A 12,593-nucleotide genomic window follows, 5' to 3' on the forward strand; every position below is an offset into this window, starting at 1 on the left:
CATTCTCTGTGAGCATGCATCATACCATTGGAAAAAGGATGACACATTACTCCCAACGCTGCGAGGAAAGCAGAACTTTGGTCACCACATGGTCCCTTACCCAAAGGTTATTATTTTTTGCTTTTAAGAACAAAATAGTCATTACACAGTTCAAAAACATGTTTGACCATTGTTTTCCCTAATCAATTTTACAATGATGAATGTATCATATGGAAAAAGACATTTCTATCTCCGGTTATAGGCTTAATTACTTTTTGTTAGTAATGACAAAATTATATTTACACTGTTTCAATCCATATTATTTTGTGTTTAGGTTCACAGTAAAAGACTGAAAATGACTTTTGAGTAGAGAGAGAAGTTTGTTAAAGTGGTATTTGGTTGGGGGAGAGAGAGGGATGGGCCGATTTCAAGATCAGTAAAGATGGAGGTCGTTTGATGGAAAGATGGTAATGGAAAACAAGAGAAACTTAGGCCTCGTTTGTTTGCTGGAAAGTAGTTTTTTTTTAGAAAGTGAATTCTGGGAAAGTGAATTATTTTTCGATGTTTGGTAGTGTAATGAAAAATAAGTTGGAAAACACTTTCCAGTGTTTGGTTATGTTATGAAAAATAAGCTGGAAAATAACTTATTAATGTTTTGTTTTTTTCAAGTTTATTAAAATAATGATGCACAAATCTTACAAATTAAAAAGGAAAATGAGTTGGAAAATAACTTATTAATGTTTTATTTTTTTTCAAGTTTATTAAAATAATGATGCACAAATCTTACAAATTAAAAAGTTGAATGAGAATGAAATTGAAAAAAAATATAATTTCATAAATTATCTCAAATAAAATAAATAATAATCAAAATAATAGAGATCAAATCTAAAAAATAAAAAATATTGAAAGATGACGAAATTAAAATAATAATAATTAACATTTCATAAATTATTTCAAATAAAATAAGTAACAATCAAAAGAATGAGGACCAAATTTGATAAACAAAAAATTTCAATTAAAAAATGATAAGGGAAAAGCAAATAATAATTATAAAAATAAGGATCAAAATTAATATAAAAATTAAATTCTAAGGGATGAAATTAAAAAACAAATATTCAAAACATAAAATATATAGCAATCAAAAGTTTAAGGACCAAATTTGATATAATCAACAAATAATATGACATTTCTAAATTTTTTCACAACTTCTGGAAAGTGTTTTCTTCTCAAAATAAAAAGAAAATACTTTCCTAGAAACCAAGTCAAATTTTTCGTTGATCGGAAAATATTTTTCGTTGATCGAAAAGTATTTTTTATTGACAAATTTTTTTAATGATAAAGAAATACAAAAAAATTTAAAAAGTGATTTTTTAAAATCAGTTTTCAAAAAAACAAATACGACACAACCTTATAGCTTTTTGCTTCTTTATGTTTTTTCCCTTCCCTTCCACTCTTACAGTTTGATTTTTTACAATTGAATTTGTAAACAAATTTCTTGCCCTCTTCTCGTTCGGCGTAAGTCCTATTTATATGCTTCTTCTTTTTTCTATTTTATTTTTCTAAGAATCTTCTTCTCCTTTCTTTGTCCTTCTATTCCTTTCTCAAATCATCCCTTCCTTTCTTTTTTTTTTTTTTTTTATCTTTATGTTCTTATCTCTTAGTTGCTTGGAGAGAGGGCCCAAATTCTCATGATTATATTTTGCTCCTCCTTTCCTCCTTGTTTGTTTTTTCAATCACTATTTTTTTAATATTTTTTATTTAAAATTTCCTTTTTAAAAATTTTATTCCTTCATTTGCTTCTGTAAAAACATCCAACCAAAAATAAAATACATGAAAGTGTAAGAAAAATAAAATGAAATGATATTAATCTCTCTCTATGTGTGTATGTACCTGCGCGAGACAACTTATTTAATGTATCCAAAATTAATTATGTCAAGCATGATATAGGGACCGTAATTAGCAAGTAATTAAGAAACTAATACTATGCAATAAGATAATAACTTGGAAAAATATTTAGCACAATATTCTATAAACTATTTAACTTTAAGATATTGACGTGATGGTTAAACACTACAAAACGATTATCAAATAGCAACAGAATTTGTGAAGAAAATTATTTTGTCAAAGTATTTTTAATGATAATAGTGATGGAAAATATTCGTGGGCAAATTTCAATGAAAATTTTTACTTTGATAATTAATGATAGAATTGCCGAAAAAATAAAAAAAATAAAAATAAAAAATATATTTATTGATGATTCCATCAGTAAAATAACACAACATTATTTACTAATATAATTAGTCAGAGAATTACGCTATCATCTATTTTCATAAAAAAATTCATAAGTAAATATAGAAGTGTTATAACTGACAATAACCTCATTTCCCTTTTCTTCTTCTTCTTCTTTTACCAAGAAAAAACAACAGCCCCTCCTCTTATTTTGCCGTAAATATAGGCCTTAAATTCAGTCATTCTAACACTCATTATTGTTTTGGTTGAAAATTTTCTAAATATTTTCTACACCAAATAAACAAACCTATCCATTTGTATTTTAGATTAATTTATTGATAATTTTCGATAGTATTTATAGTTTGATTGTATATTTATGTGTTTTACAACCTTTACATAGATAATTTTGTTATATTTAAGTATGATTTTTATGTTACGGTTTGTTTGGGATTTGAGAAAAATTGAATTTTTTTTTTATAATTTGATGAAATCAAGTTTGATTTTGTAACTTAGGTGTATTATACCAGAAGAAATGATGAGTTATTTAATGAGTATCTATCACATTTTATCAATTTTATTGTTGAGTTTGAAATTTAGGGAAATTCATTTTTTTTATGGAATTGATAACAATTAAATGGTATGAATTTAAATTGAATAAGTTTGAATTTAACAAATGATGAATAATTAGTTATGTACAAATTACTTGTCATTAATTTGATTTATGTAGTTCATATTTTAACGTAACATTGAATTTTTATACAAATGATAATTGGTTGATTGAATAAGTTTAAATTGAACAAATGATATGTAATATTTACCGATGGACAAACCAACTGAAAATGGTCGGCATCTATTTCTTTCACCGATGCGAATATTTTGTCGATTTATCCATCGACATTTAAGTCAATCTGAAATCCTCAATGACATATTTTCATCGGTAAATTCATGATTTTTAAATCGATGAAAATACAGTTTTTACATTGATAGAATATTTTATCTGTGTAAATCAATTTTCTAGTAATGAAAGAAGTATATTTTCTTTTTTGACTTCTTAAGTTCAAATCTCAATATTAATATAATTTTTTTCAAAAAACACTTGTGAAAATAGCAACGGTTAGTTAATACCCTTTTTTAAATAAATTAATCTAAGTGTTTGCTTGGTAAAGCGGTACATAATGATTTTTAAAAGTGCTTTTTAAATGAGAATATATATATATATATATTAAAATAATAAAAAATTAGTTTAATGTTTTTTAATGCATAAAAATAATTTGAAAAGCAATTTTAAAAGAATCCAACAAAAAAAAACAAACCTCTCTTAGAAAAATGTTTTTTTTTAAAACAAGTCTTAAAGCTTGTTTAGGATTGTGGTAGCGGTGCCAGTTTAAAGTGTTTTTTCGTTTAGAAAAGCATCAAAATAAAAAAAATTTATTTTTAAAAAATTATTTATGAAATCAGCAAAATTTTAAAAACATAATTTACTATGTATTTCCAAACACTCCCTGGATTAACTATAATTCGAGTACAATATTAATATTTTATTTTCAGTTCAATGAAACTAACGGACGAAATAATTAAATTTATAACGGTGGAGTGTGTTATGTGTGGGAAAGTGATAAAACATGAAGGACATCCAACGTGAAACGATCAGTGTTGGTTTCTTCCAAAACCTATAATGAGGGGGAGATTAATACAGACACACGCACACACAAGAAAGGACCCCGCGGCCCCCTTCCTGTTAGGTTAGGTTGTCCTATCTAAAACCTGCCATGTTTCACCAGCTATTTGCTTCTTTCTCACGTCTTCGAAGTTTTTGTTTCCCCTGCGCATGTCTCAGAGAAAGCTGGATTGATGATGGGTTTGATGGATTCTGAGTCACAAAATGCTGCATTTTTCTTTTCGCATATTAAAAACCCAAATTGAGGCAGGAAAAGCCTTACTTTCCCTCCTTCCTGACTTCCCTTCTGATCCCACAGTACAAACATCGCAATTCACATTTCACACCCCTTTTATTACTAACTTTTGTCTTTGTGTGTACATTCCGTATTATTTACTTGGTATTCTTTGATGAATAATTATGGTGAAGAAATCGGGAGGGGTCAGAGATTAGATTTTGTTCACCAAAAATTCCAAGGAAGATAGAGGTAACGTTTTGGTGATCTCGAGAAAGGTGGCTGTGGAGGCGATGAAATGGAGGACAGAAGAGGTGACTCAATTCCTCCGTCACACAATGAAACTTATTTTTCTTTTCCTTTTTCCTGATTATTATGAGTGTTACAGTGTTTATCCGTGCTTGTAACAGCAAAAGTAAGCATATAGAACCCATCAGGTTGTGAGAGAGAGAGAGAGATAGAGACTGACAAAAGTGAAGTGAAAAACAGAAGGAATGGACGTGTTTACTGGTGAAAGCTTTGTACTGCTACGTTAAAACCATACATGAATGTATGAGAGAGAGACAGAGAGAGAATGGACTGAAAGGAATTTGTCAGTCGAAGAAAATAAGGAAATTCAGTCATCTTTCACGCGTCCACCATAAAACTAATAGTTTTTCTATTTAATAACACGTCTAAATATACAAATTAATACGATTGTATACGTGATACTTGTTTTATTTTACTAGACTTTAACTCATTAAAGTCATGAGTATAATACATGTAAATATAAAAAATTCTAATAAATCATGAGGAATATAGTTCAACTAATTAGACCCGGGATTAGTTGAAGTGCACGCAAGCTGACCCAGACACACATGTTAATAAAAAAACTCTAATTAATAAATATTACAAGTCAAGTGACGAGTTAAGATTTTTGGAATCTGGTTAAACCGATCCAACTTATATACATAATTAGGTCAACAAATTTAATTTGATGTTATATGTTCTGTTTGTTTTTTATTCAAGTGACTCTTTTATTTTAGTCAATTGATGGATTAAGCCTAAATTTTTTGTTACAATATTTAAAATGTTTTGGGCTAATTTATTAAGCCTAAATCTTAGTTATAATTAAGTTCAACTTATAAAAATTAGCAATATAAATCCTACTCGTGTATACTTGTAATATCCAAAAAACATTTAGCCTAACTTAATATATCCAAGTCGCTCGCTTAAAAAATACAATGAATGGGTCAAATTTGAAATATAACTTGGATTGGATACAATAATGATCTAAACCCGACCCAACTTTATCTATGAACACCATTATAAATTAGTATAATATAAAAAAATATTTAGGGATCAAGCACAATTAATAGATTACATTGTAGATTTTACTATTCACACAAACATAACCACTTATAGCTTTTGAGGTCATGTTATGTTTAATGGTTTAACCTGTCAAAAATATGAAAACTATTTTGCGAAGGCTATGCTATTAAGAATAACACAACCTTCACAATAATATTGGATATTCATAGTGCAACCTTCACAAATGTTTTTTAGGTTACGTTGTTTTAAACAACATAAAGTGTTGGGTATTTTATTTTTTATTTTTGAGATTACATGGTTGAAAACAAGTAACCTATATATTTTAAGTGGTTACGTTATTTCTTTATATTTTGGATAAAAAAAAAAGAAAATATATCGTAGTTTAGTCTATATTGCAATTACTTGTTATAGTTTGAAAAATTAGCATTTACATCCTCGGTCAACAAAAGTTTTTAAATACGATGAAAAGAACAAATTACTCACATATATATTAAATACAAAATGTCCAAAATTAACTCTTCATTGAATCAAACGAAAGAGAATTTAAATCCCCATATAAAATTTTATATTGTTGGTAAAATTATTATAAAAAATTAAACTCGGTGAAGAAAAGAAAATTTAACATTTAAAATTGGAAGAATGGTAATAATTGGAAAGAAAGTTTATGATTAATGAACTTAGGTATGATATTTTAAAATAAGACGATAAGGGATTTCGATTAAACAGAGTTGAAAAAGACGTAAAGGTTGTGTGTGTGTGGGTGTGTGTGGGTGGCCTTTTAGGAGAGTATGGTCGATGGTTTTTCCACAAGAGAGAGGAAGAGGATTTTGATTTTGTGCCACCAAATTTGAAGAAGAGAACACTGAATGATCTAGATCAAGGAGACTTTTTAGTGGATCAGAAGAAGAAATCCTAAGATTTAAGGGTTCCTTTAAGCTTTATAGTTAGAGTTTTGAAGGATAAAAGAGGAAGTGAAGGGAGGAGAAGAAACTTGGAATTTCTTTTCTATTTTTGCATTGATTAGTTATCATTAAAAGGTAAGGAAACTTAGTTGAGAGTTGATTGAAGTTTTGATGTGTTTTAGAGATTAATTGTTATGTTATATTTACATTATGGAATGTTAGTTTTAAGGTGTTGTGTTAATTAGAATGATGTTTTTAGCTTAGAATTGTGTTCTTGGGCATGAAAAACTATTGTGTAATGTGAGAATTGTGAAACATTTGGAACAAAACCATGCTTCCCTTTTTAGATTAGATTTTAGCTTAGGTGAAGAAAAAGGAAATTTGAGATTTTTTAACCTAATTGTTATGATAATTATGATGAATTATGTCTATATGAATTGTTGAAGTGTCAAAATTAAGAAAAAAACTACAAGAAATTAAATGGAAACCCAAGGAAGTATTCCTTGGTAGTTTTGGTTGGTTAATTGGGGATTTAGGGGTAATTAAATTGTATCAAAACTTGTGTCAAGAGATGATTTTATATGATATTTTAATGGTATAGGATGACTTTTAAAAAAGAAAGAAAAGGAGAAATAATACTTAACTGAATTTATATGCATGAATTTATAAATTTATTATTGAAGTGTGTATTAATTGCATGGATTTCTTCATTATTGATTTGAAAATAGGATTAAAATTGGAATATAGTTCTTACTATGAATTTCTAAGTTTGATAATTTGACCCTAATAATGCAAGGAAGGTCGCAGGACAACGACAACAGGCTTGTATAACTTCATGTTCATAGGCTCCAAGTAGGTGCTCGACATCTTACCATGTATTTAAGTTTTAATATTTCATATTTGTTATTCCTTGAAGTGTATGATTTGAGTTTGAATAATAGAAATAATGTGGAAACGATTAACAAAAGAATGAGATTGATTATTGGATGGATTGAGTGGTGAATGAAAAGGGAGGATGGAATTATTAGCATTCCATAAGGAAATTCTCGAATTGATTGGCGATCAAAAGGGAAGCAAAGCTATTAACGTTCCATAAAGAAATTGCTGGATTGATTAGTGACTAGAAAGGGACCAAAGTTATTGGTATTATGTAAGGGAATGGACCAGATTGTTTGATAACAAAAAAAAAAGTCGGAATCATTGGTGTTTCATAATGGAAATTATTGGATTTATTAGTATCCGTAAGGAATAGATGAAAATGGGTTGATGATATAGAAGATGTTTGAGTAGATTGGGAAGTTGTGAAAAAAAGATTAAATTAAACGATTATTCTTGCAAAAGTAAAAGTGATAGATTGATGAATTTCATGATGATAGACTATTCATTTTCTTTTAATGCTTGTGATGATAATTAGTTATTCATAAGGTTAATTACTTGTTTTCAGGTCCATCTTAGACTCATCATGAGCAGTAGATATTGTTATATTATCTTACTAGTATTAGGTACCGCTTTTGTATGTAATTATGATTTTTTAAGCCCTTTTGAATTGTAAACAATTAATTTGTTTGTCATGGCATGTAATCCAAATAACATAATTTCATTGTGTATGCAATTCTTAACTTAGGTATTTAATTATTGAATAGGTTTAAATGTTCTAAATTGATAATGTATGCCATTTTTAATGTTTGTTATGCTTTGATTTGTGTTGAGAGATGCGTTGTAATTGATTAATGATGAAAGCCGTGAAGATATATGATATTGTGTGGAGAAATGATCCATGATGATTGGATCAAGATTGTTTGTTAATTAGATGATGAAACTGAAAATTTAAGACTAAATCTTTTTAAGAAAAAACTCTACTGAAATTTTGGTAGGAATAAAAATAATCTAAAAGACTTATAAGATTATTGCTAAGGATTAGAAAAAAAAAAGTTCCCTTGATTTTTCAATGAACTCTATGATTGATCTTGATTTTTTTGTTTGGTCGTTATAGAGAAGGTAAGGACTAAGTTTGGTGTATAGGTGAAAAAAATAGATAGAATATGAGCTATGATTCTTGATAGGAAGAAGATGGGTGGAAAAAGATAGATAGGGTTTTTTTTATTCAATGAAAATTTTGTAATATTTAATATAAAAACTCTTTAGTCATTAAATAAAAAATAACTATAATCCTATAACTAATTAAAAGGTTTTTTTTTTTATGATAATGTTAAATATTGGCCGAGTACAAAGTTCATGATGAAAATAATAATTTTTTAAACTATAGTAATAATCACATTATGAGCCAAATTACAAGGTGTCAAAGGTAACTTTTCAAAAAAAAAAAAAGTAATTGATTGCACTAAACCTTTTTTTTCCTCAATATTTAGATGTTATAGTTTGCCGGATATTTTTTTTATTTTTGTTTGTGTTATTTAAAAAAAATTAAAAAAAACACTATTAATAATCAAAATGTCATGTATGTATATGTGGGTGCGTGCGTGCGTGCGTGTGTAAGAGAGAGAGAGAGTTAGAGATGAACTAACAAATTAAGAAACATTTTTTTAGCTTCAAGTTTTATGGAGACATGCCCTTGTACCTTAGTTAATTTTTTTTTCCTAGAGAAAATAATTAGAGTACCTGCTGCTGATCATGTTAATGACTTCCGTTAGTGCAATTTGAAACACTAATAAAAACTAAAATTTTCTGGATTCATCTGGGCTTAATTTAGGGTTTTATTTTTTTCTCTCCGTGTCACTGTTCCTTCTGGGATTTCTATATATTTCCTCTAACATATGGCTGTTTTTGTTAAAATATACGTCAGTTCTTCAGGATATGTGTAGTGATGACATATGTGAGGACGATTTCTTCTTACATCTTTCATAATTAAGCGCCCGATTATCCAAGAGAGAGAGGGAGGGGGGAGAGAGAAAGGCTGCTAGGGTACTGTTCATGTTTTTTGGCTTATAAAGGTTACTGTTTTGTGTAGGAAATATAGGGCATGATAACAGTAAATGGGCGAGTGAAGCAGAAGCTGAAGGCCCTTACATGGGAAAACAACTACTTTATGAAACGGATCCAAAGAAGGGGAAAAAAAAAAAAACCTTTGTTACTGTTCTAGATATTTGAAAAACCATAGAAACAAGAAGAAAAGACATTCACTCTAGAAATTTCAGTTCACACATATATTCACAGAAAAAAACAGAAGAAGAAGCTTATTTGCCTCTTGGAGGTTTATTGTAGAAGCTTGTTAGCCTGTGGCTTATCAAAAAATTAAAGAGAGAAACTTCGGCAAGTTATATAGTGCAACTCTTTCTATGTTTTTTTTTACCTTGACAACAGTAACAAAAACACCTAAACGAAGGTCTTGAAGAAGAACTTACTGTGTTCATATTTTTGAGACTCGGAGGATCAATTCGGACATCTTGTGTACATATGGGTCTTTTAGAAACCTATGGCTAAGAATTAGTTGAATAAAATTAGCAGGAAAAGTAACTCAGTGGTCCACCTGAAAAACGCAGAAAGAGAAGTAAGAATATTTAGTGTAAAGGAGGACTAAACCGTAGACTAATTAGGCTAAAGAATCCTCTTTAAACTTAAATAAGTTTTATATCATTTATTCTCAAACATAAACAATGACAGGGAAATAGCAACTCCACATGCACATGCCTAGAGTTGCACCAATGACTCAACAAAGGTTGCACGCACGCGCACACACCATGCTCTACAGCCTTATTTAGGTCCCCAAATATATACCACGCTAAAACCTCAAGCAGAATACTTAACTTCTTGGTTTTAGCAGGCCATGCGTATAATTACCACACCGACCAATTAAATTACTATGTAAAGACTAAATTAAGTGTTCTAGCTAAAGAGCCCATGTGAGGCTAGCTAGCTAGAAACCTTATAATTCCATACCGAGATGATGAGTTCCTTGATAAGGTCATGCACCCTCAGGGTAGCTATAAACCCTACATGGGGCTTCTCTCTCTGAAATGATCACATGTTGCTTCCTCCTCCTTCTCCTTCATTATTATCACCTGAAGGGTTATCATTCCAAGGAAGAGTGTAAGGAAATGGCATGCCAGGAGCATGATAGTTACCCCCTTCATTGCCCATCCTTCTATTATACTCAATTGGCCTTTGACGAGGAGCCATTGATTGAATTGAGCTTGCCCCTGGTGGTGCAGGCAATGCAGTTGAGATTTCACTGCAGGCATAGCGAATTAGATCAGAATTGGCTGCATCGAGTTCCTTTTGGAGCCTTTGAACTTGTCTCTGGAGAAAGGAGATAGCACCAACACAGCCATAAACCGGGTCCCTTACTCTTGCCTCGGCTTCATAGGCAAGAGAGTTCACTGCATCCTCTCTTTGGTGAGGGAGAAGCTCATTGAGGAGCTTTGTCACATTGCTTGCTCCAAAGATCTTGTGAACATTGGCGAATTTTTGAGGCTCCTCTGGTGGGAAGTAAGGTGCAAAGATGCAGCCTGGCATACATTTTCTCCTCAAGAACTTGCAGGCAGCACAGGGAGAGTTGTAAGAGCTGGATGAAGCCATGTTCTCTGTACAAGGAGAGTATACACAAACCCCATCAGGCATTTTTTTGTGATCTACACTTAATTGAAGTTCGTTGATCTTTTTATTCCACTCCAATTTTCAGATTCATCTAGCTAGAATGTTATGTCATGCATAATATATTTGCATCTGTTTTTAAATTTTTTCTTCCTCCTTTCTTTTAATTTGTTCTCTATCTTTCCCCCCTTATTTACTACCTCATTTCACAAAGAACTTCTGGACTAGGTTTAATACGATAATTCTGCTTAGGTTTGAGATTTGAGTAGAAGCATCCTAAATTGTTTTTCGTAAGCTTTCTCCTGCCAAACTCAAGTTTGAGAAAATCACAAATCCATGTCTGCTGTGTTTATTTCTTTATGTGCATCCCATCCCACATCTCTTTTCTCTCCATCTGACACAAACACACACGCACAAATCCCTTATCTCCCATAAAGAGGGAAAGAAAAAACAAAATATTGGATCGATGCCTGCATAGCTACTGAAATCTGATAAATAACTGTCATTTCCCTTTCTTTGGTACTTAACTACCTCACACTCTCTTTCTTTCTCCTCCCGGCCCCATTTAATTCTGCTTTCCTTCTTACTTTCATTTTCTGTATGAACTTAAAACCACAAAAGCTTAATTTCTGCTTCTGCTTTTTTAAAATTCGTTAAGAGATTCTGTCTCTTTTATTTCCCGTGTCATCATCTCTCTTTCTTTTTACTCACACATAATTCAGTCTGCCGTCTAAATTTAGATGATTTCAGTTGCATGACAAATTTTAGAGTCATGATATCCTTGTGAAATTTGTTGAACATGGGATCTGAATAGTAAATTCATCATAATTGGATATTCATATATAGTACATATGAACATAGCAAAGCCTAAATCAGAGGCATTAACTCAAAGGACTCTAGCATCTTTTAGCTTTTAGCTTGTCAAAAACAACAAAAACAGGAGAGAACTCTTAGCATAGTGAGGGGATAAAGAAGCTACAAATGCTCACCTTCTTGTGATCTAGCTAGGTTTCTTTGATTATGTGAGTTAAAAGAGAAGTACCTTTTTCCCCCCCTTGGAGGAGAGCTCTCAAGAACTAGATGTATGCTCTTTGTTCCCTCCAAAGATAAAGTTGCCTTGGCTAATGAAGAGAGGAACAACACAGATTTATAGCAGGTGATTCCTCATAGAGGAAACCCTAAGTTTAGGAGTTGAGGGGAGGGAGTGTGTGTGAGAGAGTAAGAAATTCAGTAGCAATTAGAGAGGAGACCAAAGAGAATTTAGTGAATGGAGAAGGAATTGAGGCAAAAGACAAAGGTAATAAATGAGAGGTACACTATAAAAGAATGACTATGACCCTTCATCTAATAATAATATCAAGGATGTGGGGATGTCTCCCATTTTCATTCCTTCACATATCCCTTTCTCATGCACTATTGTAATACGTATTTTTATTAAAAATTAAAGAAAGAAGAACACTGAATTTCTTAAGTAGATCTCTCTTTTTGCTGTGTTTTTCGTTAAGTGATTAGATGGAAAAGAATATTAATTAATTTGTGTATCGTTGAATATATAGATCATACTAAATGTGACGACTTTAGATTTTCTTTTCTTTTTTAATTCCCTTGCAAGAGAAAGAACCTTCTGATTTTTGTCTCTCATATCAGATCCACAGGCAGTAATTAAGTATAATTACACAAGGTTATTATATCTCATTGGTTACCCTAATCAACATATTGAGAGAAGAAC

The 12,593-nt window shown here is 30.5% G+C and overlaps 1 protein-coding gene across 2 annotated transcripts; it reads right to left on the bottom strand.

Annotated features, from left to right (window-relative positions):
• Positions 1-9,555: 9,555 nt before the first annotated feature.
• LOC133677812 (protein LATERAL ORGAN BOUNDARIES-like) lies at positions 9,556-12,167 on the bottom strand. Of its 2 annotated transcripts, none has more exons than XR_009835838.1 (2): positions 10,211-11,061; positions 9,556-9,800 (listed from the first exon to the last, which is right to left on the bottom strand). XR_009835838.1 is itself a non-coding variant. In XM_062099936.1 (2 exons), exon 2 carries the CDS (start codon positions 10,847-10,849, stop codon positions 10,292-10,294), a length of 558 nt encoding a protein of 185 aa, XP_061955920.1. In that variant the 5' UTR covers positions 10,850-10,854; positions 11,907-12,167; the 3' UTR covers positions 9,879-10,291. The 2 variants fall into 2 exon arrangements, 1 of the variants encoding a protein (XP_061955920.1); XM_062099936.1 differs by lacking the exon at positions 9,556-9,800 and adding an exon at positions 11,907-12,167 and having other exon boundaries at positions 9,879-10,854.
• Between the last annotated feature and the right edge of the window lie 426 nt (positions 12,168-12,593).

The sequence above is a fragment of the Populus nigra genome, chromosome 18, assembly GCF_951802175.1.
Source record: "Populus nigra chromosome 18, ddPopNigr1.1, whole genome shotgun sequence".
NCBI classification, from domain to species: Eukaryota; Viridiplantae; Streptophyta; class Magnoliopsida; order Malpighiales; family Salicaceae; genus Populus; species Populus nigra.

What these genes read in the sequence shown, in the direction of transcription:
- LOC133677812 (XM_062099936.1), bottom strand. Translation starts at nt 10,849, where the DNA reads ATGGCTTCATCCAGCTCTTACAACTCTCCCTGTGCTGCCTGCAAGTTC.